Source organism: Dromiciops gliroides, chromosome 2 (assembly GCF_019393635.1).
Source record: "Dromiciops gliroides isolate mDroGli1 chromosome 2, mDroGli1.pri, whole genome shotgun sequence".
NCBI classification, from domain to species: Eukaryota; Metazoa; Chordata; class Mammalia; order Microbiotheria; family Microbiotheriidae; genus Dromiciops; species Dromiciops gliroides.
Genome location: NC_057862.1, coordinates 135,584,149 through 135,607,858, shown reverse-complemented (window position 1 = coordinate 135,607,858; position 23,710 = coordinate 135,584,149). Strand labels below are relative to the sequence as shown.

General features: G+C 39.1%; 1 protein-coding gene across 1 annotated transcript in view; it reads left to right on the top strand.

The window, feature by feature from the left end:
- The window catches only part of IGF1R (insulin like growth factor 1 receptor), a 389,249-nt gene that overhangs the window by 59,510 nt on the left and 306,029 nt on the right, over positions 1-23,710 (top strand). Inside the window, 2 exon segments of the mRNA XM_043982683.1 lie at positions 20,136-20,455; positions 20,457-20,682. Of these exon segments, the coding sequence (XP_043838618.1) occupies positions 20,136-20,455; positions 20,457-20,682 (546 nt within the window).

Below are 23,710 nucleotides of genomic sequence, written 5' to 3'. Positions count from 1 at the left end.
AGTTTCTTCATCTGTAAAACTGAGAGAAAAAATAGCACCTAAATCACAGTAATGATGTGAGGATCAGATGAGGTCACAAGTGTAAAATACTTTGCAAATCTTAAAAGTGTTATGTATAGATGCTGACTATCATTGAGTGGCATTGGGAAGACCTGTGTTCATGTTCTGTCTCTGACATATACTAGCTGTGTGACCCTGGGAAAATCACTTAATCCTCTTGGTATGGCAGGAAGCTAAGGCTATAAATTAGAAAAGGTTCTGACCTAGATTCTAGGAGGTGTTTCTTCACCCTAGAATCCCCTATACCAGTGAAATCACAGGTTTATTCAGTCTTCCTATTAAGAAGTGTAATAGCCAATTATATACTACATGTTTACAGTGAGGATTTTTGCAAGCCACCTGTGCTTCCCCATCCTATGGGATTCTTAAACTTATCCTCCCTTAAGTTTGTAACAGGGGGTCTACCAAATATATTAGGTGTTTTCTTTCTTCTGAAATATCAGTAGAATATTCAAGTGTTCACTTGTTAGCCTATGTTTATTCTATGAACTCTCCCCCAATATTTTTCAATCATACAGTTCCCTAATGGCATACTTTACTCTGGTTCTTATTTATTATTCCTTATTTGTTGTATAAGATAGCCTGATCACATCTCTCATAGGCTTCTCCATTGCCCACCAAGTGAAACTCATTTTTAATTCTTCAGAAACTTGTACCATGACTCATAGCCATACAGCAACACTGCTAGAACATCAGTATGAAAATAGCAGGTGGGCTACAGGATGGAAATGACTTTTCTGGACTGTGAGCTGAGGAAGCAAATATTTGGGCCAAGGTCAATGAGGGAATAATAACCCAGCCCTTAGGGGAAAAAGAAAAGAAACAAAGAAAAAAGATGGGAACTGAGCCCAAGGAGTCAGGGGAAACACTCAAACTTGTGTTTTGGAAAATATTTCTAGAGTCAGGTGAGGAGTCACTCTGGAGTCAGGGCTGTGGAAAGATGACCTTAGAGGTCTTTGAAGACCAGTCGATTCACAATTCAGTAGAGTTGTTCTTGGGCCTCTTTTTGCCAACAAAGTGTGTGTCTAAGGTGTGGGAGGATGGGGAAGTAGTGGTAAAGCCATATTATCCTCCAATCCCCCAGTATTCTAGACCTTAAATTCTATTGATCCTGGAGTCATTTGGCTTAATAAGTGCAAATGATTTATTTTTGAAAATTCCAAACACCCCTAGAAGTATTAAGGGGTTTTTAATCATTCATTCACACCTTGTTATAAATTATTAAGACTGCCTTCACTTCACACCTAGATGAAATCTGTTGCAGTGAAATTAGAAGTTTAGTGAGGTAATAGGTAGAGGGAGGAGATGTTAATGGTTCTAAACTTGGAGCCAGGAGGGTTCTAAGTTGGAAACCTGCTAACTCTATGATTGTGGACAGGTCACTTCACCTTTGAGTTTCTTAATTTGGTTTTAGTCTTTTAGTGGATAAATGTTTTAACAAGATTGCCATGCAGATCAAATGAGATAATGTGCAGAATTCTTTAGCCACCCTAAAATGCTATATAAATGCTAGCTTTTTATCCTCCATTACAAGGCCAACCTCCCTCTTTCTTTCTCATTGTCTCATTGCACCCCTTTGAACACTTCTAGGAAGACTGGATTACTAGTTATCCTCCATCTCTTGCCTTGTACAACCCATGCCTTGTCACTGTGCTGCACTCTTTCTTTATTTCTGTCTTTCAGTTTTCATTTTCTAAAAGGGTCTACACAGATGCTATCTTCACGCTGAAACTTTCTTTGATTCCCTCTTATTAATGCTATCTCCCTTCTCAAATTACTTTTCACTTAGTTGTCCAATGTAAGATCCTTGACATCAGGTACTTTGTCATCTTTATCTTTGTATCACTTAGTACTTAGCACAGAGCCTTGCATTCAGTAGTTGCTTAATAAATCCTTGAATGGCATTTTGGAGAATGAGCATATAATAGAGCTGGGGTGTTCAGGCAGGCCTGGCTAGGATACCATAATAGGAAGTTTAAATAGCATGGAATACTGACCACAGGGGGAAACAGTGTGGAGGCATGGAGGAGAAGAGAATAATTTTGGTTTATGGGATTTTGTCAAACTTAGGCCCTGCTCCCCTCCACTCTTCTATTTCTTAACCTCAAATGATTCTGCTCAGGTAGGGGGTTCTCCCATTCTAAGGTGTGAGCTTCGATTTATCCCAAGGAGCTTCCTAGGCCTGAAGAGTAGACAAGAGACCACCTCCTCCCCCCCATTCACTCTCAGCCCTGCTACCTGTCCATCCTTGGGAAATTTCCCTTCAAAGCCTCTCTCTTCTCCTTGCTAGCTGCTGGTCTGTAGAGAAGCACACAGGAAAATATGGTGGCTTCATTACCACTGGCCTAAGAAACTGTCCACATGAGCTTTAAGGTGTCTGTTGTGGTACTTGTGGTCATATGTGTGGGATGAGAAGACGTGCCACCCTCTTTTGTAGGGTTTTTAGGTTTTGGTTGAGATATTTATCTCCTGCAGAGTCACTTCATTTTAATCATGTGTTTTCAGCTTTGTTCTATGGCAGGTCCTTAGGAAGAATTTGGTCCAAATAGCTACTGAATCTGGCTGCTGTCCAGCACTGTCTGCCTTGGATCTGCAGTATGCAGCGTACTTGATAAACAACAGTCGGTTGTTCTCCGGAGTTCTGTTCCTTTTCCCAATACAGTGACAACAAAGGCATGCTTACCTTGTAAGACCGTCAAAGAACTGCACATTCCCCACCGGGTGAAGATTTGTTTGTTCGCTGGTAGAACGATAATCCTTTCTGTGTGTCCTGTCCTGTCAAGGGTAGAATTCTTCACAGCTGAATTCATTTTAGCCTAGGTTTCAGAGATGGAAAAGACTTATTAACTCATCCCTTCTGTCCTTCAAGGCTAATTTAGTATGGTTCTCTCTGGTCAGTTCTTGTTTGTCTTTTTCATAGTGATGAATCTAATTTCTGACTTCTCACTATTTAGAAACTCCCCATGCCATTAAATGTAAAGATTTCTTTAATGTTAACTCGTTGCACTTATTGTCATACTTTTGTGTATTCAGTGTTTATCATCTTAATGGTTCAAAGCCTTTTGGTATTGTGTATCAGTCAGTTTTTGAAGCACTTTTCAACAGTGCTTACTTGTGGGTAATAAAAAAGTTTAGGAACTAAAATTGAGGATGGTATGGGTGGGGGGTGGACATCCAAGTGTGGCTACGTTTACTTGGTGTGGTCTAGATTTTTGACCTGTTCCTTGAATTCCCTATAGTGCCCATCTGTTTACTGTTTGTCCTTGTGTGTGTGTCCAGGTTTTGTGAAGTGCCTAAAGAAGTACATGTTTAGCACAGTGTAGATTTTCATGAGGGAGCTCCACCCTCTCAGTCTAATCATCCAACTACTGCTTGAGAAGCAAACTATGAAACTAAGAAAACTATGCATGTTCCTGAGCTTAGAAATGGGGGCAGCCAGGTGGGATGGTGGATAGAGCATTTGGCCTGGAGTCGGAAAGACCAGAGTTCAGACCTGACCTCAGACTCTAGCAATGTGACCCTGGGCAAGTCACTTCACCCCTCCCCCGCATAAAATTGGAGAAGGAAATGGCAAGCCACTCCAGTATCTTTGCCAAGAAAACCCCATAGACAGTTGGTCCATGGGGTTGTGAAGAGTTGGACATGCCTGAATGACTAAGCAGCAACAAACAAAGCTTAAAAATATCTGTCCAAACTTTGATGTGCTTACCACATCCTCTGGGGCACACTAATTTCCTGTCTTCATCCTCAGAATGAATGGGTAGTTAAAATATTCTTTTCCTATCACTCAATAATCAAGCATTTATTAAATGCTTGCTCTAGCATAATGCCTGGCATATATTAGGCACTTAATAAATGCTTGTGAATCAGGCAGAAAATTCTACAGTTTTGTAGCTAAGAGGTACAGGTAGAGTAGTCCTCTGTCTTTCAATTGTGACTTCCTTGCCTTTCTGTCCTACCAGCTAAGGGAAGCTAGGTGGTACAGTGAGGGGCTGAGAATCAAGAAGGCCCGAGTTCAAATTCGAGCTCAGACATTTAGTAGCTGTGTGACCCTGGGCAAGTCATTTGATCTCTCTTTGCCCCAGTTTCCTTATCTGAAAAATGGGAATAATAATAGCACCTATGTTTCAGGGTTGTTGTGAGGATCAGATGAGTTTATATTTATTAAGTACTTAGCAGAGTGCCTGGATCATAGTTAAGTGCAATATAAAAGTTATTATTAATTGTCATCATCATCATCATTACCACCAGTTTTCTTTTTCCCTCCCATTAAAAGAAACATAATCCAAACCAACCAATTAACAAGCATTTCTATGTGCCAGGCATCATGCTAGGTGTTGGGGATAAAAGACAAAAATGAAACAATAGCACCTTCCCTAGAGAAACCTATTGTTTAGCTGGAGGAGACTTATACACACGTGTGTGTGTGTGTGTGTGTGTGAGACATACACAAAATGATACAAGATAGTTTTGAGCAAAAGGCATGAGCTGCTGGGGAGATTGGAAAAGGCTTCATGTGATGCTTGAATTGAGCCTTGAATGGAGCTAGGTAGAGGTGATGAGGGAGGGTATTCCAAACAATAGAAAGCTAGGGAAAAATGACACAGTAAAAAGTAAAGACACAGTGAAAATGACACAGTAAAGAAGGTGGTTTGGCTGGAAAAAGGTGAATTCAGACAGAGGAGTTTATACTTCTTCCTAGAGATGAATAGGGAGTCACTGGACTTTGACTAGGGAAGTGACCTGCACTTGGGGAAAAAGGCTTTGGCAGCTGTGAGGAGAATGGATGGGAGTGGGGAGAGACTTAAGGCACAGTGGAGACCTGGCAAGGAGTGATGAGGGATTGAATTAGGGTGGTGGCTGTGTGAGCCAATGAGGGAATGGACATGAGATGTGGAGGCTGAAATAAAAGAGATCACGAACATAAAAAAGAGAAATTGCTGACAAACCAGGAGTTCTTTAAAGGCTCACATGAGAATTTCAAATTGGCTTGATATAAACCTCAAAGAAAAAACTAAATGCTCTTAATTGGTGAAAAAACAAGTGTCCTTTCACCATAGTGAAGTAATTTTGGTTTGGTGATGCAGTCATTACTAATTTGGTGAGTTTTATTTTACGCAAAGGCTTCTGCATTAAGCTATAAAACAATGGGTGAGATAAGGACATGACAAGTTTTAACCATGCCCGGTGGAAACATTCTAATAGTATTGGAGTTGATCTCCCCATGTGGCCTTACCTGGAAGGAAAACTATGTAACTGTTCCTGGAGATAAAGAAAGACTGATGTATGATTTAATATAAACTCAGTAGAGAATGTCGTTTTATCTTTTTTATTTATGTTGAAGATTTGTTATACTGAGTTTGTGTTTGTGTACATGTGATCCAAAGAAAACACAGCATCTCCAGAAACAGTATTTGTAGTTAGATTAATCTTTGTTTCATTTCTTCTCTTTCTGGGCAGTGAACAAAAACTAGAAGTTGAATTATTCCTTGGCCTTTTTCTTTTGGTTCTGCCCAGGGTGGGACAAACAATGGCTGGGTCTTCTGTGGTGTTGGAGGAAATCTCATGGACAAAGATGCTGTGGGGGCTGGGACAGAGCAGGAAAGGGGAAAACCTTTTTATAAACCGTCATTAAACCTATTTAAATTCACCGAGAGCCAGAGAATTGTTGTTCAGTTGTTGTCTGACTCTTCATGACCCCATTTGGGGTTTTCTTGGCAAAGATACTGGAGTAGTTTGCCATTTCCTTCTGCAGCTCATTTTATAGATGGGGAAACCAAGGCAAACAGGGTTAAGTGACTTGCCCAGGGTCACACAGCTAGTAAGTGTCTGAGGACAAATTTGAACTCATCAAGATGAGTCTTCCTGATTCCAAGTCCAGTGCTCTATTCACTTCACCACCTAGCTGCCCCTGCAGACACTTAATAAATGCTTATTGACTGTCCTTTTGCATGCATTGCCTTATTTTTTATAGTTAGAATGCTTTTGTTATGGGGGAAATGGGTGGGGGTTTGGGGTAGGGGTCCTTAGGAATTCCTCTTTAACGAATTACACAAATCCAATTAGAGTAAAGTAATAGTCTATTTAGGGGCTAGGGAAAGGAAACCAAGAAGTCCTTGGACTTCTTCTCATGGGGAGAAGGCATGGCACAGAGGTGTGGCTCTCTGAGATACCTTTCTCCTGGAGGAGACAGGTAGATACTTTTATAGGGGACTGATGGTGGTCCCATGGGGTGATCATCTGACTGTGGAGAGTTCTCTTATAGGGGAGGACCATCCCCCCACTTGTGGTGGCTGGGGGAATTGGGTTGAGAGGCAACTCCGGATCTCTCAAGCCCTCTCTCTCCCCCTCATGCCACAAAAGCAGCAGCCACACCTAATCTTATATCCTGGAGGGGTAGAGGAGACTGGAATGAAGGGTGGTGGTCCTGGAGCTAACTCAGTGCCGATCCAGTGCCACTTATCTCTTTAGGTGTGTCTGTCCTTTGGTTTAGTTTCTTAAGGAGAAGGTACTTTGATTTACTCCCAGAAAACTTCTGAGGTACCCAGGGGCCCATAACACTTTTGTGTTATATAAATTATTGGGGGATTGTTTCTAGTTAAATTATTGGGGGGGATAGGCTGGGTTTTCTAAAGTGTTGCTTATATATTAATTGCTATTTATATAGTAATGACCTCTGCCAGTTTAGGCAGTAAGTGTTTATTATTAAAGTATATTTAATATTAGTAAAGAATTGACCACATGGCATTTAACATAAGCCGAACACCCCCCCCCCCTTGCAGATTTTATCTTTACATTACCTATACTGGGGGACAGCTAGGTGGTGAAGTAGATAAAGCACCAGCCCTGGATTCAGGAGGACCTGAGTTCAAATGTGGCCTCAGACACTTGACATTTACTAGCTGTGTGACCCTGGGCAAGTCACTTAACCCCCATTGCCCCACCAAAAAGAAAACAACAAAAAACCCCCAACACTACCTATACTGGCCTAAGAGAAGAGCTCTCAACACCGGATAGCATTCGGAGCCCAGAGTACAAGCCCCAAACGGCCCAGGCCTCATGTTCGAAGGCTTTTTCCTCTTTTTGATAGAGGATCAAACACACTGATCAAAGCTAATTGGCTAGCGTCATTCCATTCCATTGGTTGATGTGACTTGAGGGCGGTCCATATTAAAATGAGCTCTACCACGACCTCAAGACCTAATGAGAGAGACAACCACCCCCCCCTCCCACCACCAGGGCAAAGTCAGAGTCCAGATAGGTGGGGCTTAATCCCATCAATTCACCTCTATTCTAAACCCTGCACAGGATTAGAATTCCCTCCTACAAATTTACCTCTCTCAATTGGGAGGGGGAGGGAGAAGGAAGGACCCCTCCCAAAACTCGTTATTAATAATTATTTTCTCACATTTTGCTTATAGAAGCTAGTTTGATTCATAATGCCCCCTTCTCCCCCGTTGTCTGGTTTCTCCAAATACTCTATACAGGACTTCCTAACTTTTATATTGATGTCATAGACCCTTTTGGCTGGGAGAAGGTAGACTATGGACCCCCTTCTCTGAATAATGTTTTTAAATAATTGAAGGAAATGTCATTTCAGTTAGAAGTCAGTAGAAATGTGGGTGTAACCTTTTTTCCCCATCCAAGTTCATAGACTCTCCCCCAATCCCATCTGTCTGTGTACTCCTTGGAGGGGGACTTCAGGTTACAACCACAATAGTAGCAGCTTAATCAGTGTATTCAGCCTTATAAGGAATCTATTTCCTGAGGGAAGCCCCAAAATGCTGGCTGTTCCTGAAGAACCCTCTTCATAATGTGCGAGGCATCAGCTGTACTTCCTAAATCCTGTGTGCACCACAGTAACCCCCTCCCCCCTCCCACAATCCCCATTCTCCTTAGCTTGCAATGAATTTTCACCACCAGTAATTGCTTTTGAGTGGAATAAGGAAATAAATGAAATGGGTTTGCCTTTTCTCACTTCCTATTTTTTATATATAAAACCAGCAGAAAACTCATCACACTTTATCTAGTCTTTGTTTTCTATCACACTTCAGTGAGAGTAATCTCAGATCTGTGGTCATTGAGTTGTTGATACTTGGATCCCTGAGTTGTAGGGACTGCCCTCAGTCATTTGGTTTGGGGGTTTATCTTCATGGGCCATCAATTCAGTTTGGCAGTGATATATTTGCTCTACCCTAGGATGTAGGGCAATTCTGGACCACTGGTGAGAATTGAATCCTTGTATGCTCCTGGATATGGAATTGAATTGAATTGACTGAGTAAAAAGGTATAATGATTAGATGATTTTTCTGTAGGGGATAAGAAAGCCATATTGGATCTCCTGTTGGATGGGTGTCATATCAATTCTTAGATTTTTCTAGTCTCAGAACCTTTTTGCACTCTTAATTATCAGGGACCCTGTTGAGGTATTCTACATTAGAAATTTAAAAGTCTTAGTATTATCATGAAAAGTTTTGACTTCAGGATACCCCACCACCACCTTGAAAGAGTCTTGAGGAAGCCCTGGGATTTCCCACATAGAAGCAGCAAATAGTTCCAGCAGACTTTCTCTCTCTGATATTTTGCACTGTGATTTTTATTTTGCTGCTGAAGAAAACCCAGTGTATAAAGAGGGTAAGTGACTTATGTAAAAAACTTAGAATTACTCAGTGAAGAATGAGGAATAGACTTGGGACTCCAGCCTCTTAGATGTTTATGTTAAGTAGGTATGGACTAGGGAAAATGTTTCTTTGGGAAGAGGAATGGATTTGTAAGTGTGGGAGCAGCATGTCTCAGGAGAATATTCAGTCAAGATTGGTTATCGAAGGGAATTACATGAAGGAATAGATGTGAAAGCTTTTTTGAAAATATAACATATGCTACAAAGGTGTTTTTAAAACAGCAGAAAAAAAGGGAAATCTGAAGGAAAAGGAGAGACAAGGCCTTGGCTCATTTTCCCACTTATATTTAAAGTAGGAAGCTAGATGACACAGTAGATAGAGCTCGGGACTTGAAATGAGGAAGAACTGAGTTTGAATTCTGCCAAGACACTTATTAGCAAGTCACTTAATCTCTGTTCCTGTTTTCTCATCTATGAAGTGGAAATAATAATCGTACCTAGCTCATAGAGATTCTTATGATATTCAGATGAATTACCATATTTTAAAATTTTGCAAACTTTAAAGTGCTATATAAATTCTAGGTATTATTAAAAAGTTGTTTGTAAGATAAGAAGAAAAAATGGAATGGAAGGGATAGTTTCAGAGAAACCAGGGAAGACTAATATTAAATGATGTAGTGAAGTGAACAGAACCAGAAGGACGATTTACACTTAAAGAACAATACTGCAAAAATAATTTTGAAGAACATAATTAAAACTGACAAATTCAGTGATCAACTATGATTCCAGTGGATTGCTGATGAAGAATGATACCTACTTCCTGACAGAGAGGTGATAGACTAAATATTTTCCTCTACCCTTTTTGTGTGTATATGTATATATGTGTGTTACATATATTTACATATGTATATGTAAATTACATAACTGCATATATCTTGGAGAGATACTGCAAGTGGACAATATGTTGGGCCCAGATTTAATTTTTAACCTAATTATGAGAAAGAGCTGAGTGTTGAAAGTCTTTCAAGTCAAGCTGTAATTTATATAGATATCCTAGCCTGTTCGACTTTATACCGTCTCCCATTCTCTGTCACAATAATTCATAACATCTCTCTGTCACACAAATGATGACATTTGAAGCTTTTCAATTTTACAAAGCCCTGTCCTATGCTATGGTTAGTGGTTTAAGTTGTGTTTTTGTTGGGTGGAAAAAAATTGCTGCAAGATGGCATGATGCTTTGGAGTCTTTTACACTCAGAGTCAATGCCCTGAGACTGATTTATTGGTGAAACTGTATTATCTTGAGATCATTTTGGTACATTTGGTAACTAAACCTGCCTTGAAAAAATTTCAAGAGGAGTCCATCTTCGGCTGAGTTTTGTTTAATGGGTTGCGTTCGATCCAAAGCAAAAATTCTCATGTATTTTTAATGCTCATTAGAAATATCATCAGCTATTTTAAATAAATGTGATTAAATTAGAAAAGACAAAATGCTTTTAGGAGAAGTATTTACAAATAGAAAATTGTAGAGAATATTGGACAAAGATATTTCAAGATCGGAAAAGTATTTTGAATACTGAGAGTTGGTGAAATTGTTGGTTCTTACGCAGATCCAGGAAAATGGCTTTGCTACCACAGGCTTAAGAATTTAAAAACTTTTATTCTAAAACATGTTGTTTAGTCAGCAGATGTTTTAAGTGGAAAGGCAAGAGGGACTTGTATTAGTCTCCCCAGGTCCTTGGATTCCCTTTCAAATATTCTTATCTTAATTGGCATGACAGAATGTAGACATTTCACCATTGTTATGTGAGCTCTGTGCTAGAGTCTGATACTCATTGGAACTATTTCATATTAATATACTATCATCCTCAAGCTAATTTCATTTTACAGTCTTTCTAAGACTGAATGGCTATTATCTGTTAGTGGGAAAGAAAAATTGAGAACTTGATGAATTGTGCCCAAGTTCATATTTCTCTTTTCAAAAGGAATTGTCAGTAGGAGGAAAACCTTATTTTTTGGTCCTTGCCCTTGGTAAGTAAACATGTTGACTGATAACAGTTTCCTTGTGTTATTTATATTCAAAGACATTGGTGAGAAATGGGAATATATTGTCATTCAGTAAGCAAAGCAAAAAGGCTTCATATCTATGTTGAATTAATGTGCACTTGTGCATGTCAGAATCTGCTTTGGTCATTTTCATGGGACTTCGAAGTTTTTTATTGTATTTGTAATTTTTGTTATCAAAAATGTTTTTGTTAGGCATTGTTAGTCAGTAGGACCTGGTGCCAGAATGTAGCCCGACATTTTGTCTGAATAATAATTGGGCAAACAAAAACCACAGAATACAGTAGGAAAAAATTGATTGTATATTCCTGAGGGCCGTGCCCCTTTTTGTATACCGTTTTTCTTGCCCTTAACATCCTACTGGGCACATAGTAGGTGCTTAATAAATAAATATTGACTGGAAAAAGGGAGACCTGTTAGGTCTCCCTTTCCATTTCTTCATTTGTGATCTTGGCCTTGTTGTGTGTTTTGGTTGGTTTCCTGGCCTCATTTTTGTAGAGGGCAGACAGGTTCTTGTAGGATGTTTGAAGTAGTCAGGGATGAAAGGAGATAAAATAAAGAGGAAAATGCCTACCAGAATGAAGAATTCACTATCAGACTACAATTTAACTTGCACAGTGAATTCATAAGTGAGGAGTAATAGGAAATGAATTTTAATCATATCAAGAAAGTTTTGTTATTTTATGTGTAAAAGACATGAAAATTGGTTATATAAAAACCTTTGTCTTTTTTTCATTATTGGACTTTTATCTTTTTAGCATTGGATTTTGGGTTTAGGTCATGTCTTAATTATAGGCCCTTAGTACATAAATGCTGTTTGTATTTCACTAGTTATGTTTAGATTTCACAAGACATTACATATGCATCAGAGACTAGATATTTTTATGTGTAACATCTGATTCTCCCTTAATACTTCATGTCATTGCTTTGTTGATTATTTGCATTTTATCCTAAATATGGTTTGTTTGTACATAACTGTTTGCATGTTAGACTGTGAGCTCCTTGAGAGTAGGAACTGTCCCCTCCTCCACTCCCTCTTTCCCCTCCCCACCCCCCCTTAGCTGGCACTTAATACAAGCTTGTACTCTTCCCCTCCTTATTCCCCATTAGAATTAAAATGTTAGCTCCTTGAGGGTGGAGACCATGTTGTTGCCTTTCTTTGTACCCTTAACACTTAGTATAGTTTCCGGTATACCATGGGTGCTTAATAAATGCTCTATTACTCTATCAATCTATTCTTGTTTACTTTGTTAACTGTCACTGTCCTGATGTATTGTTGTTTAACCACTTACCTATTTATAATATATCTAACATTGTTTCTACGGATCTAACTGCCCCTTGTAATGCTGTTTCAGTTGGATGTTATGTTTTTGAAGAATAAATTAATAAACGAGTTGGGTGGGGGCAATTCTGACCGTTAAAAAAAAATAGGATATAGGTTCCTTGAGATTAAGGATTTCTTTTTGCCCCTGTAACTCCAGCACTCAGCTCAGTGCTTTGCATACAGTAGTTACTTATTAAAGTGTTGTGTTTTTTAAAAATTGAATTTATATGGCAGTTTAACTTGAGATTGATTAATTAACTTTAGGATTTCCTTTTCTGATAAAGACCATTCTAATATTCAGGACTATTTTTTCAGAACCTGCATGGATGTACAGCAGAGCTACTTTCAGAACCATGCCTTTTGTAATTGGGCTGTTTCCATAAACTCAGTAGTAAAGCTAAAATACCTACTAGGATTTTCTAGCACTCTAGCTTATCTACTTGCCTGTTCTTGCTCTGTAATTATATGTTTGTGAGGCTATGGGGTGTACTGTAAAGAACGTTGGACCTAAGAGTCAGGAGAGACTCGGGTTATAGTTCTGTGACCATGGTCCAGTTACCTAACTTCTGTCAGTAAAAGCATATTATTAGGAGCAAAGAAGTTTTAATGGAAATTATGGGAGCTGATGAGATTACTAAGTGCAGTAGTCTAGAGGAAGAAAAGAAGAGGGTCCCCAAAAGAGCATTGGGGCACACCCATGGTTACTGGGCCAGACCTCAGTGGAAATCTAGCAGAGGAGACAGAAGAGAGAGAGGTAAGACAAGTAGAAAGAGAATCAGGAGAGAGGTGGGTTTGGAAAACCTACAGAGAAGAGAGAGCGATGGAGTGTCAAAGGCTGCAGGCAGGTGAAGAAGGATGAGAATTGAGAAAAAGCCATTAGATTTGGCAATTAAGAACTCATGAACAACTTAATATCTTGTTTTTGGTTTTTTTTTTTGGTGGGGCAATTGGGGTTAAGTGACTTGCCCAGGGTCACACAGCTAGTAAGTGTTAAGTGTCTGAGGCCAGATTTGAACTCAGGTATCCTGACTCCAGGGCAGGTGCTCTATCCACTGCGCCACCTAGCTGCCCCCAACAACTTAATATCTTCCTGTGGTTTCTCATCTGTGAAATGGGTATAATTAATGCTTTTCAAATAATTAATACCTATTCCATATAGTTCTTGTGAGAATCAAATGATGTTACATACATACAACACACACACACACACACACACACCCTCTAAAGTGTTTTGTTACAGTGGATATGATGCATTTTGAAAACCTTAAATTGTTTTGCAAATGTCAGCCATTATTTTCATTATCCTTCATTCCTACCCTTGCTCTCTCCATCTCTACTAATAGCATCCCTTCCCTCTTTTTTCCAACTGTTTGGCTTCCCAGATCCCCAGATGGACCTGACAATTGGAATCTGACCCTGGTCACTTTCTTTTTAAACTCAGCCGTCATTTTTCCTTTTTTCAAGTAGAGGAATTTCCCCAGAAGATATCAGTTACCTTGCCTCTTCTAGTTTACTTTCTGACTTAAGCCCCCTCCAAGGTCTTTCTGTCTATTACCCTTGACTGGACCCTTGGCCTTTCTCTTAAACTATCTTGGGTCTCAGAGCCTCTTCAGGATAAGCTGTATCTCCTTGCTATCAACCAAGTGTTTTCCATCAGTACCCCTTAAATTAGTAATTTCACATGAATTTATTAGCCAAATAAATATAGTTTATGTGTATATTATTTAGCCTTCCTCAAATATGACAAGAGCAGCCTAACCCGTTGATCTTCTTATAATCCTTTAGAATTTTCCAGTGACAGTTTCCTTTCAACTTAATTGTTTTGTTTTGTTTTTTATAAACATTTTATCAGTAGTAAAGAAACTGTCTAAATCTGTAGTCTGGGTTCTGCCTTTGAGGTGATCTTAGGCTATCATTTGCCCATTTTACCCCTTCCTCATTGTCAAACTTAGCTGGAGTTTCTCCATCTGTTTTTGTTTTTGTTGTCTGTTATTTATTGACCTCCCAGAGCAGATAGAGTATGTGCACTGTACAGTGTGAGTACTGTATGAGGTTAAGGATCTCCGTTACAGATTTCTTTTAGTGGGAGTTTTTCTTTCCTCTGTTTTCTAATTTTCATATTTCCCTGGGCATCTGCCCTCCTTTAAAGGGCAGTCATATGTTGACTTATTTGTATGATTTTTGCTTGAAAAGTATGGGAAAAGTATAGTATTCCATTTCCCCTGAATGACAAATGCATTCTTTAGGAGGGCTTTCTTAATTCTTTCATTAGATTGCTTAAGCAAAATGCTGTATCACTTGCTTTCTTTCCTGTTTGCCAATTATTCCTCACGGTCAAGGTTTCCTTTTTCTGTCAATGTCACAAAACATCCTAAAGGCCAACAGTGTCACAGAATCCAAAAACAACTGGATGTTAGGTTCAGCTCCTTGTACCTTGTCATTTGGGTTTTTTTTGCCACCCCCCCCCCCCCCCCCCGCCTGTTAGGGAATGAGTTGATAGTTGTTTTTCCTTTCTTTAAACGGAAAAAAGTGTTAGTTTTGGAGTTTACTCTTGTCATTCTATGTAGACAACAGTGATCTCTTAACAGAGATCTACTCTGTGTTGCTTTAATATAGATTTATGTAAGTACTGAGGGGTTAGAGAGGAGGGAGAGCAAGAAGTGAAATGGAAATTCTTCTCCTCAAGTGAGCATTTTGTTCCAGATGTAAAATATCAGGAAAATAAGTTATTAGGCTTGAGGCTCTCTGCCTAGATAGTGGATTTTCATGGTCTGTAGGTAATGATTTCAAATGCATTGACTGGCTTAGATACTTAATACTTTATAACATGATTCAACATGATCTATGACACAAAAATAAATAAGTATCCTGGCATAAGTAACATACTGTGTGTGGCTTTTTTTCTTTTCTTTTTTGACTGATGAATATTCCTGATCTTTATGCTAAAAGAAATGTATTAACATTTTTTTTTTGTCTGGGTAAGGTTTAAGAAATTAACCTCACTCAACAGCTAATATAATATGGTAGAAAATTGTAGTACAAGGGTTTAATTCCAGCTTTGTCAACTAAGTAATGAGCTATGTGATTGTGAGCAAATCATTAAACCTTTCTGATTTCTTCATTAAACCTCTCAGTTCCTTCATCTGTAGGATAGGAAGGGTGGATCAGAGAGGAAGGGTGGATCAGATGATCTCAAAGTTTTCATCAGCCCTGAAATTCTGTGATTCTATCCCAAAAGTCTCCAGTCCTTTAGCAAGTATGACAGTCCCATGTAGGACTTGTCATATCGATAGTATGGTACTCATTACGACCATCCTAATTCAGGTCTCTGTCTCTTTCTTATAATAGTCTCCTAGTTGATCTCCTTGCCTATATACTCTCTTTCCCTCACTTAATATCTGTTGCACCACTGCAAAAATATCCTTCCTAATATGTAAGTCTTATCTCAATGCTCTCTTCCTAATAAACCCTCATCTAGTTCATTGGGCAACTAGTTGGAACAATGGATAGAGCACTAGGCCTCAAGTCAGAAGGACTCATCTTTATGAATCTGCATCTGGCCTCAGACATTCACTTGCTGCTTGACCTTGGGCAAGTCACTTAACTCTGTTTGCCTCAGTTCCTTATCTGTAAAATGAACTGGAGAAGGAAATGGCAAACCAGTCCAGTATCTTTGCCAAGAAAACCATACATGAAACAATTCAACAAGAAGTTAATCTAGCTCTAGACCTTCCTTTTCAACCTTATTCCAAATAGAAAATACAAGAAATGTTTAAGTACATACTGTGTGCAATGCATCGTGCTAGGTGTTGGGGAAGATACAGAGTTTGGATGAGATATAGCCACTACCTTCAAATAATTTATAATCTAACATAAAGATTAAATACTAACATAAATAGCCACAATACCCAGCATTACACAAGAATCAGAGTATTTATTAATATCCTATTATATATGTGTATATGTGTGAGGGTATATGCATCTATACATACACATATATTCTAGATGCAAGAGATGCAAAGACAAAAATCAAAAAGTCCCTGCCCTGAAGGAACTTCCATTCAATGAGAGGAAATAACATGTACACGTATCTATTTATACAAAATATATGAGATAAATACAAGCTAATTTCATGGCGGAAGCAATAGCAGTTAGATGAAGGGAATCAAGAAAATACTTATAAAATAAAATACTGGGGCAGCTAGGTGGTGCAGTGAATAGAGCACTGGCCCTGAATTCAGGAGGACCTGAGTTCAAATCCGACCAGATACTTGACACTTACTAGCTGTGTGACCCTTGGCAAGTCACAACCTTAATCGCCTCACCAAAATAAATAAATAAATAAAGTACCAGTGTGGTCTATAGCAGGGGTGTCAATAAGAAATAAAGCCACTAATCTGTATATATAAGGATCCCCGCAGGGCACATATTGGCTTAGTTTTTAAATGTAATATTATCTGGGTTTTATTGGATTTTTATTTATTTTAAAAAATATTTCCCATTTACTTTTTTTTTTTTAGTGAGGCAATTGGGGTTAAGTGACTTGCCCAGGGTCACACAGCTAGTAAGTGTTAAGTGTCTGAGGTCGGATTTGAACTCAGGTATTCCTGACTCCAGGGCCAGTGCTTTATCCACTGCGCCACCTAGCTGCCCCTTCCCATTTACTTTTTAATCTGATTCATCAGCATGTGGGTGGTATGTTTGATACCTCTGGTCTAATGGAAAGGCACCTTGACTGGCAGCCCAAAGTGTTTGCTGGTGGGGCCAGTAGTTGATTCCTCCCTTGAATTCTGCTCCTGTAACTTTTTACCTAGACCTGGATCTATCTTCCATGGATTCCTTGCTTTGCCTACCTGTGTTGCTTGTAAAGTCATTAGTTTGTCTCTGCTGGCTTTTGACTTTTGGTTCCTTATAGTTAAGTTTCTTGCCACCATCCCTTTGCTTTTGCCTATAGAATCCTGAAGGTGTGTGCTAGGCAGACAGGCAGATTCCATCTCTTCCGTGATGGTCAGCCTCTCCAGGGTAGATGCATCCTTCTCCTTTGATCTCACTCTTCAAGAAGCAATTCTTCCATCCTCAAAATTCTCAGACCATTCATTCTCTTTGACCTCACCTATGTGTATAATCATTTTCTATCTTTTAGTGTAGATATTTATGTATGCCACCACTTCCACCTTTGTCCCCACTCCGATGTCCCCAGTGTAAGCTCCTTGAGAGCAGAGACTAGAGACTGCATTGCTTTTTTAATCTTTGCATCCCCAATGCCTAACATAATTAATTGCCCACAGTAGTATATGCTTATCCAACAAACACACCAAGGCAGGCTCGAAATCTTGGTAGAATGATAAAGCACTGGACTGACAGGCAAAAGACTGGTTCTATGTCTGGTTCTACTCCCAACATTTTTTATGTTTAAGCTTTCTCATTTGTAAAATGTGAGGGTGGTATTAAATGATCTTTAAGTGTTTAAAAGCTCTATGATTATAGTTTATCTGATTCCCTCCCTCTTCCTTGTCTAGAACTGTTGATTCTTTTTTTTTTTTTTTTTGGTGGGGCAATGGGGGTTAAGTGACTTGCCCAGGGTCACACAGCTAGTAAGTGTCAAGTGTCTGAGGCTGGATTTGAACTCAGATCCTCCTGAATCCAGGGCCAGTGCTTTATCCACTGCGCCATCTAGCTGCCCCCTAGAACTGTTGATTCTTCCCAATTTCATTCATATCTGCCCTTCCCTTTTCATCCTGGTGCTACCATCTTAAAACTCATTTCCTTATTAGGTTCTTCTTCTTCACCCACTCCACTCCTTCTATACCTAGACCATTGCTGTAACATCTGAAACAGCCTTCAGTTTTTAAACTTATTCTAATTTGTCTTCTACCTTACCTCATATATATTTTCTCCCAAAAGCTGCTTTATTTGAACTGAAGAATTATGAAAAACTATAGAAAAGAAGACACTGAAGATATTGCGACTGTCCATGTCAGGTCAGGAAGTTCCTCTACCAGTGAAACCACAAATCCTTCAAAGTATCAATTATGTTTCTCCCTCACTCAAAAACACCCATTGACTTTTTGTTATTAAAAAGTCCAAACTCCTCACCTGGGATTTGGGTCCTCTGCACTCTGATCTATAGCTATCTTTCAGTCTCATTTCTTAGTACTTCTATCATTCACACTCCCCCACCTTTGTGTTTTTTGATCATGTTCTTCCTCTTGCCTCTCTTTCTCTTCTTTCCAGTTATCTTTACTTATTTTTCAAGGTCCAGTTCAAAAGCTCTTGCCTTCGTGGAGCCTTTCTTGTGTGAGCCAGGCCTTCCTTGGCCACTCCAGCTGATCTCCCTCCATCTTTGAACTCTCATAACCTTTTCTCTTCTGCCACTCATATGAATCTCCACCTAATAGCTGTCTAGTTATTTCATCTCTCTGACCTAACTTTTTAACATGAAGGGGTTGAACTAGACTTCCAGCATCCCCCTTATTTCTAAATCTACTATCATTAGATTGTAGTAATTGACCAACTGCATATTGAGAAGCAACATGAGTTAGTGGAAAGAGGTTAGGAAATCTGGAATGAGGAAACATATCTGGGTATATATCCCACTTTGAAACTTGACGGCTGTGTGACATGGGGTTAAAACCACAAAACCTTGAAGCCAAGCTTCAGTTTCCATATTAGTAAATGGGTATAATATTTGTAGAGCCTACCTTACAGCATTGCTGGGTGTCAAATGAGACAATGTACATAAAATGAATTGCAGACCTTAAGGGGAATTAATTAAGCATTTACATGGTACCTACTATGTACCAGGCATTGTGCCAAGCATTTCAGAATTGTTAGCTCATTTGAACCTTACAAACAACCCTGTGAGGTAGGTGCTGTTACTATTCCCCATTTACAATTGAGGAAATTGAGGCCAACAGAAATCAAGTGACTTGCCCAGGGTTATAGAGCAAGTGTCTGAGGCTGGATTTGAACTCAAATCTTCCTCTCTCCAGGTCCAGCACTCTATCCACTATCCAGCCCTATCCAACTGCTCCTTAAGTATTGCATAAATGATAGCTAATATTTCCATGACTAGACTGTAAGCTCCTAGGGGGAGTTGGCTGCCTCTCCATATGTTCAACAGCACCCAGCATAGTACCTTGCTTAGACTAAATGGTCAGAAAATATTGTTTGAATTCTTGGATCAGAAAAGCAGCTACAGTCCTGAAAAGATGATTTGGTTCTAGTTTCTGATAGCATCACATCTCAAAATACTGAGAAGGGATGATAGGAAGGTTGAGGGGGAAGGTATTGATTTTTTACTTAAAAAGTGCTACAGACATGCTTAAAACATCACAGTCTTCCTCAAAAAGTTCTTTTTGAGCCTGGGTTTCAGTTAGCATACCTTGTATAATGCCTTTAATTGAATCTAAGCAAATGTGATGTCAGGTGAAGCAACATTGAAGGGGAAAGTTTCATAGGAGCAACATTATAGAAATGAGCAATCAAGCAAAAGGCATAGTGGCATAATGACTCTTTACGATGGGATTTGGATGTACTGTATTCCTTGGTGTTGTGAAAATACATTCTGGGTTACTTTGTGCAGGGCATGGCTGTATAGGTACACAGGACCAGGGAGGAGAAAGGGGCTACAGGATTTGAATTTAAAAAAGAAGACCATATAACAGACTTTCAGCCCCCTCTTAGAAAGATTACCCCATTTCTAGGACATTTTGATTGTTCCTTGGCCTGGATCATTACTTGGTATTGTGTAACAGTCGATAACATTTGTAGTAGTGTTGGGTTTTTCCCCTTCAAGAACCAATGTATTATATTATCAGTGGGAAGCATTATAACCATGTATTCGAGTACCAGCTAATGTTGTAGGACTCAGAAAAAAAAGCAAGAGTAAGTTTTCAGTTCCATGCCTAAAGTTGGTCAACAATCATATTTTTATTTCTTTAGTAAAAACATAGATTTCTTGGAAAAGAGTGACCACGTTCTAGGGTTGGTAATGTTTTTAGAGAAAATATTTCCTTTAACTAAAATGTGTCTTGCCTTTCCCCCCCTCTTCTTTTTTACTTCTAGTTTGTGGGCCAAACATTGACATTCGCAATGAAATCCAGGAGTTGAAGCGACTAGAAAACTGCACCGTGATTGAGGGCTACCTCCGAATTCTACTGATCTCTAAGGCAGAGGACTACCGGAACTTCCGATTCCCAAAGCTCACGGTCATCACCGACTACTTGCTGCTTTTTCGTGTGGCGGGCTTGGAGAGCCTTAGTGACCTCTTCCCTAATCTCACGGTCATCCGAGGGAGAAACCTTTTTTATAACTACGCCCTGGTGATCTTTGAGATGACAAATCTCAAAGAGATTGGACTGTATAACCTTAGGAATATCACTCGGGGGGGCCATCAGGATTGAGAAGAATTCAGACCTCTGTTACCTCTCCACTGTGGACTGGTCTTTGATTCTGGATGCTGTATCTAACAACTATATTGTGGGAAATAAATCTCCAAAGGAGTGTGGGGACCTTTGTCCAGGGGCAATGGAAGAGAAGCCTTTGTGTGAAAAGACAACCATTAATAATGAATACAACTACCGCTGCTGGACCACAAACCACTGTCAGAAAAGTAAGAGTTAAAGAAACTGCACTTCCCTGTTCCTCTTCCCTCTTTTTCTTCCCTGCCTTCTTTCTTTATGTCAAAATAAATAGTTCTGGTAACCCAGGGGGCTGTTTTGTTTAATGAATGAGTATGCCTACCATTTCAAGCTTAGTTTCCTAATGGGTAGATCTCAATTATAATTCTTTTCACATATTATACCTGGTGGTGTAAGGAAACATTAATGTGTGACAATTACAACTGCTGTTCAGCTCTGGTAGACTCTATATGTTCATAGATACATAGATAGATAATCTATACATACTTGACATTATTCTCTGTATGCCACATGAGAAAGATGGCACTGGTTTTACATTTAGGAGTTGAATAAGGCTTGTTGGTTAGGGTTATATGGCTTTACTGGGATGGATAATTGTGGCAAAAAGTTGTGTTGTCAGTGCTATAGTTCTCAATGAAAGTATTCCTTGACTGTGATTATTTAAAAAATGGAAAAAATTGGGGGTTAAGTCTAAATCCATTTGGAAGGGTTAACTTTTGCTACATATCAGGTGATGATCACACAACTTTTAAGGTTTTTAGTGAATAATTTACTTTGGAGTATGTCTGAACAGTATGGTTAAGATGAGAGATGACTAAGCTGGAAGTCAGGAGATTTGGATTGTTGTTTAAACTTTGCCTCTTCATTAGCTATATAACTTACTTTTTTCTGGCGCCTCAGTTTCCTTATCTGTCCTTATTGTTGGTCAGAACTCTTCTGTGTGAAAGATTTGTAGAATAGTATTTTTATGTGTCTAGTTGATCTGCTCCAGAAAGAATCTCCTTATTTTCTCCTCATTTTGACTTAGTCACAGCTAATCCTCCTGTTAATATGATCAGAACCTTGGGAATCAGATCAGAGTTGTTAAAATATCACGTTGATTACTTTCAGCAGACATTTAAGTGGTAATGACCAGAAGGATATTGCCTACTAGTAATCATATTAGGGAAGTAATCAGGTATGTCTGATGATTGGTCCTGTTAAAGACTGATGGTTTCCCACTTGTGTTGTTGCCATTTTCAACCCACAAAGAAATGCCCAATTAGGATGTTTGAGTAAACTGTGGAGGAGCAGGGGAAATGATGTGAACCACAAGGTGCCTGTTGGTTTGATCACATTTTGACCTCATTTGTAATATGGAAATAATACCTTTTGAATCAAAAGTTGGTTCTGCACCCCCGGATAATTTATTTGATCCTTGATCCTGGATATGTGCATGCACATTCTTCATTTGATAAGTACAGAAAGGCCACTCGCCTCTGAGGAAGAACAATGCAAGATCCTCATAAGACAGTTATAGTTACAGTGTTCAAACACTGTGATTGACATTTAAAGTATCATTGTGTGTTCTGCAAGCATTCTGATGATCCTACTGCAAGATCCATCACTTTACCAACCATGCTTGATTGAAATGGGAGGAAGGCATTGCACCCAAGTTACTGAAGAGATTACTTAAAATTGTTACTTATCATTAGCCACATTTTCTGCATGTAAAGTACTGGGAAAAGTGAACTATTAAATGATGGAGGCCTGAAATATTTTCTATTAAAATATGTATTCAAAGGTTCTTGATTTTAATCATCAAACGTGCTTCCTCCTCTGGGGAAAAGCAGCAACCACCACCACCACCACCACAACAACCACCACCACAACCACAACCAAAAAACCCAGATCAAAACCTGACAGCCAGCTTTCTGTTCATGAGCCTTTGCAAAGGTAGCTAGATTGGTCTTCGGACAGTAGACCCACAGTTCATCTGTGGAGCTCCCCCAGGTTAGCTGGTTCTGCCAGAGCTCATGCTGGGCTGGTTCAGCCTACTTGGATTTTTCCCAGAATTTAGAGTACAATGAAATGTCACAGTAGGTCTTTTCAAATGAAGAAATATTGTTAAAAGTTTAATTCATTGTCTTTGCATGTTTTATCTAATTCTTTTATGTTTTTAAAATTTTTTATCATTGATTTTTTAAAATGGTATCTAGTTTTTGTTGCATGTCCTTCATTCTCGAAGAGGACCATGACATCAAGGTGATGACTTGCAGTGAATTGGATTTAAGTGAGGCAGGGCTGTGCAAAGTCACCAGCCTTACACTCTCCTCCAGAACCATCTGGGTGCAGTGGCAAGATATAGATCAGTGTACATATATACCTTATATCAGATTGCTTTCTGTCTTGGGGAAGAGGGGGAAAGGAGAGGAGGAGGGGAGAAAAATTTGGAATTCAAAATCTTATAAAAACAAATGTTGAAAGCTATCTTTACATGTAACTGGAAAATAATAAAATATTTTTATGATTAAAAAAAGAAAAACTCATAAAAATGGGGGAAAAAGATATAGATTAGCACAACTAGAGATGGCCTGAGAGGTTTGAGGCACTCCAGTTAAGTGACTTGCCTAGGGTCACACAGCTAGTAAGTATCAAGTGTCTGAGGTCAAATTTGAACTCAGGCCCTCCTGACTCCAGGACCAGTGCTCTGTCCACTGTGGCACCTAGGTGCCCCTAAATGGTATCTAGTAAACTTAGAGTGTAATGCTCATAAGACCAAAATGGTGATCATATCCATTTGCTTAGTTTTTATACTGTACTTCTAATCTTGAGTGAATGCTTTCATAGATATGCACCATAAAGAAACTAGATAAAAAGGGGGTGAGAGAGTAGAACAGGACAAAATCCATGAACTCCACTAGGAAAAAAAATACCAAAAACACATATGTGAAAGATCTGTGGATTTCATGAATGTGGGTAATTTATGTGGGAACTCCATCTGCCAATGCAGATTGAAGCCCAATTATTACTTAGATAAATCCTAGGGAGATGTTTTAAGTTAGGTATTGTGAGGAAAACTCACTCCTCAATAATTTCTGGATTTCAGCAGTGGTGATGTGTTAAAGGCTCATTTATTGTCATTCTCCTGAGAATGGGCCACTCCATGTCCGGCTGGTGGGTGACCAAAAAAAATGGAGGCTTGCAGACTTTTTATCTCCTAATCCCTAACACTAAATG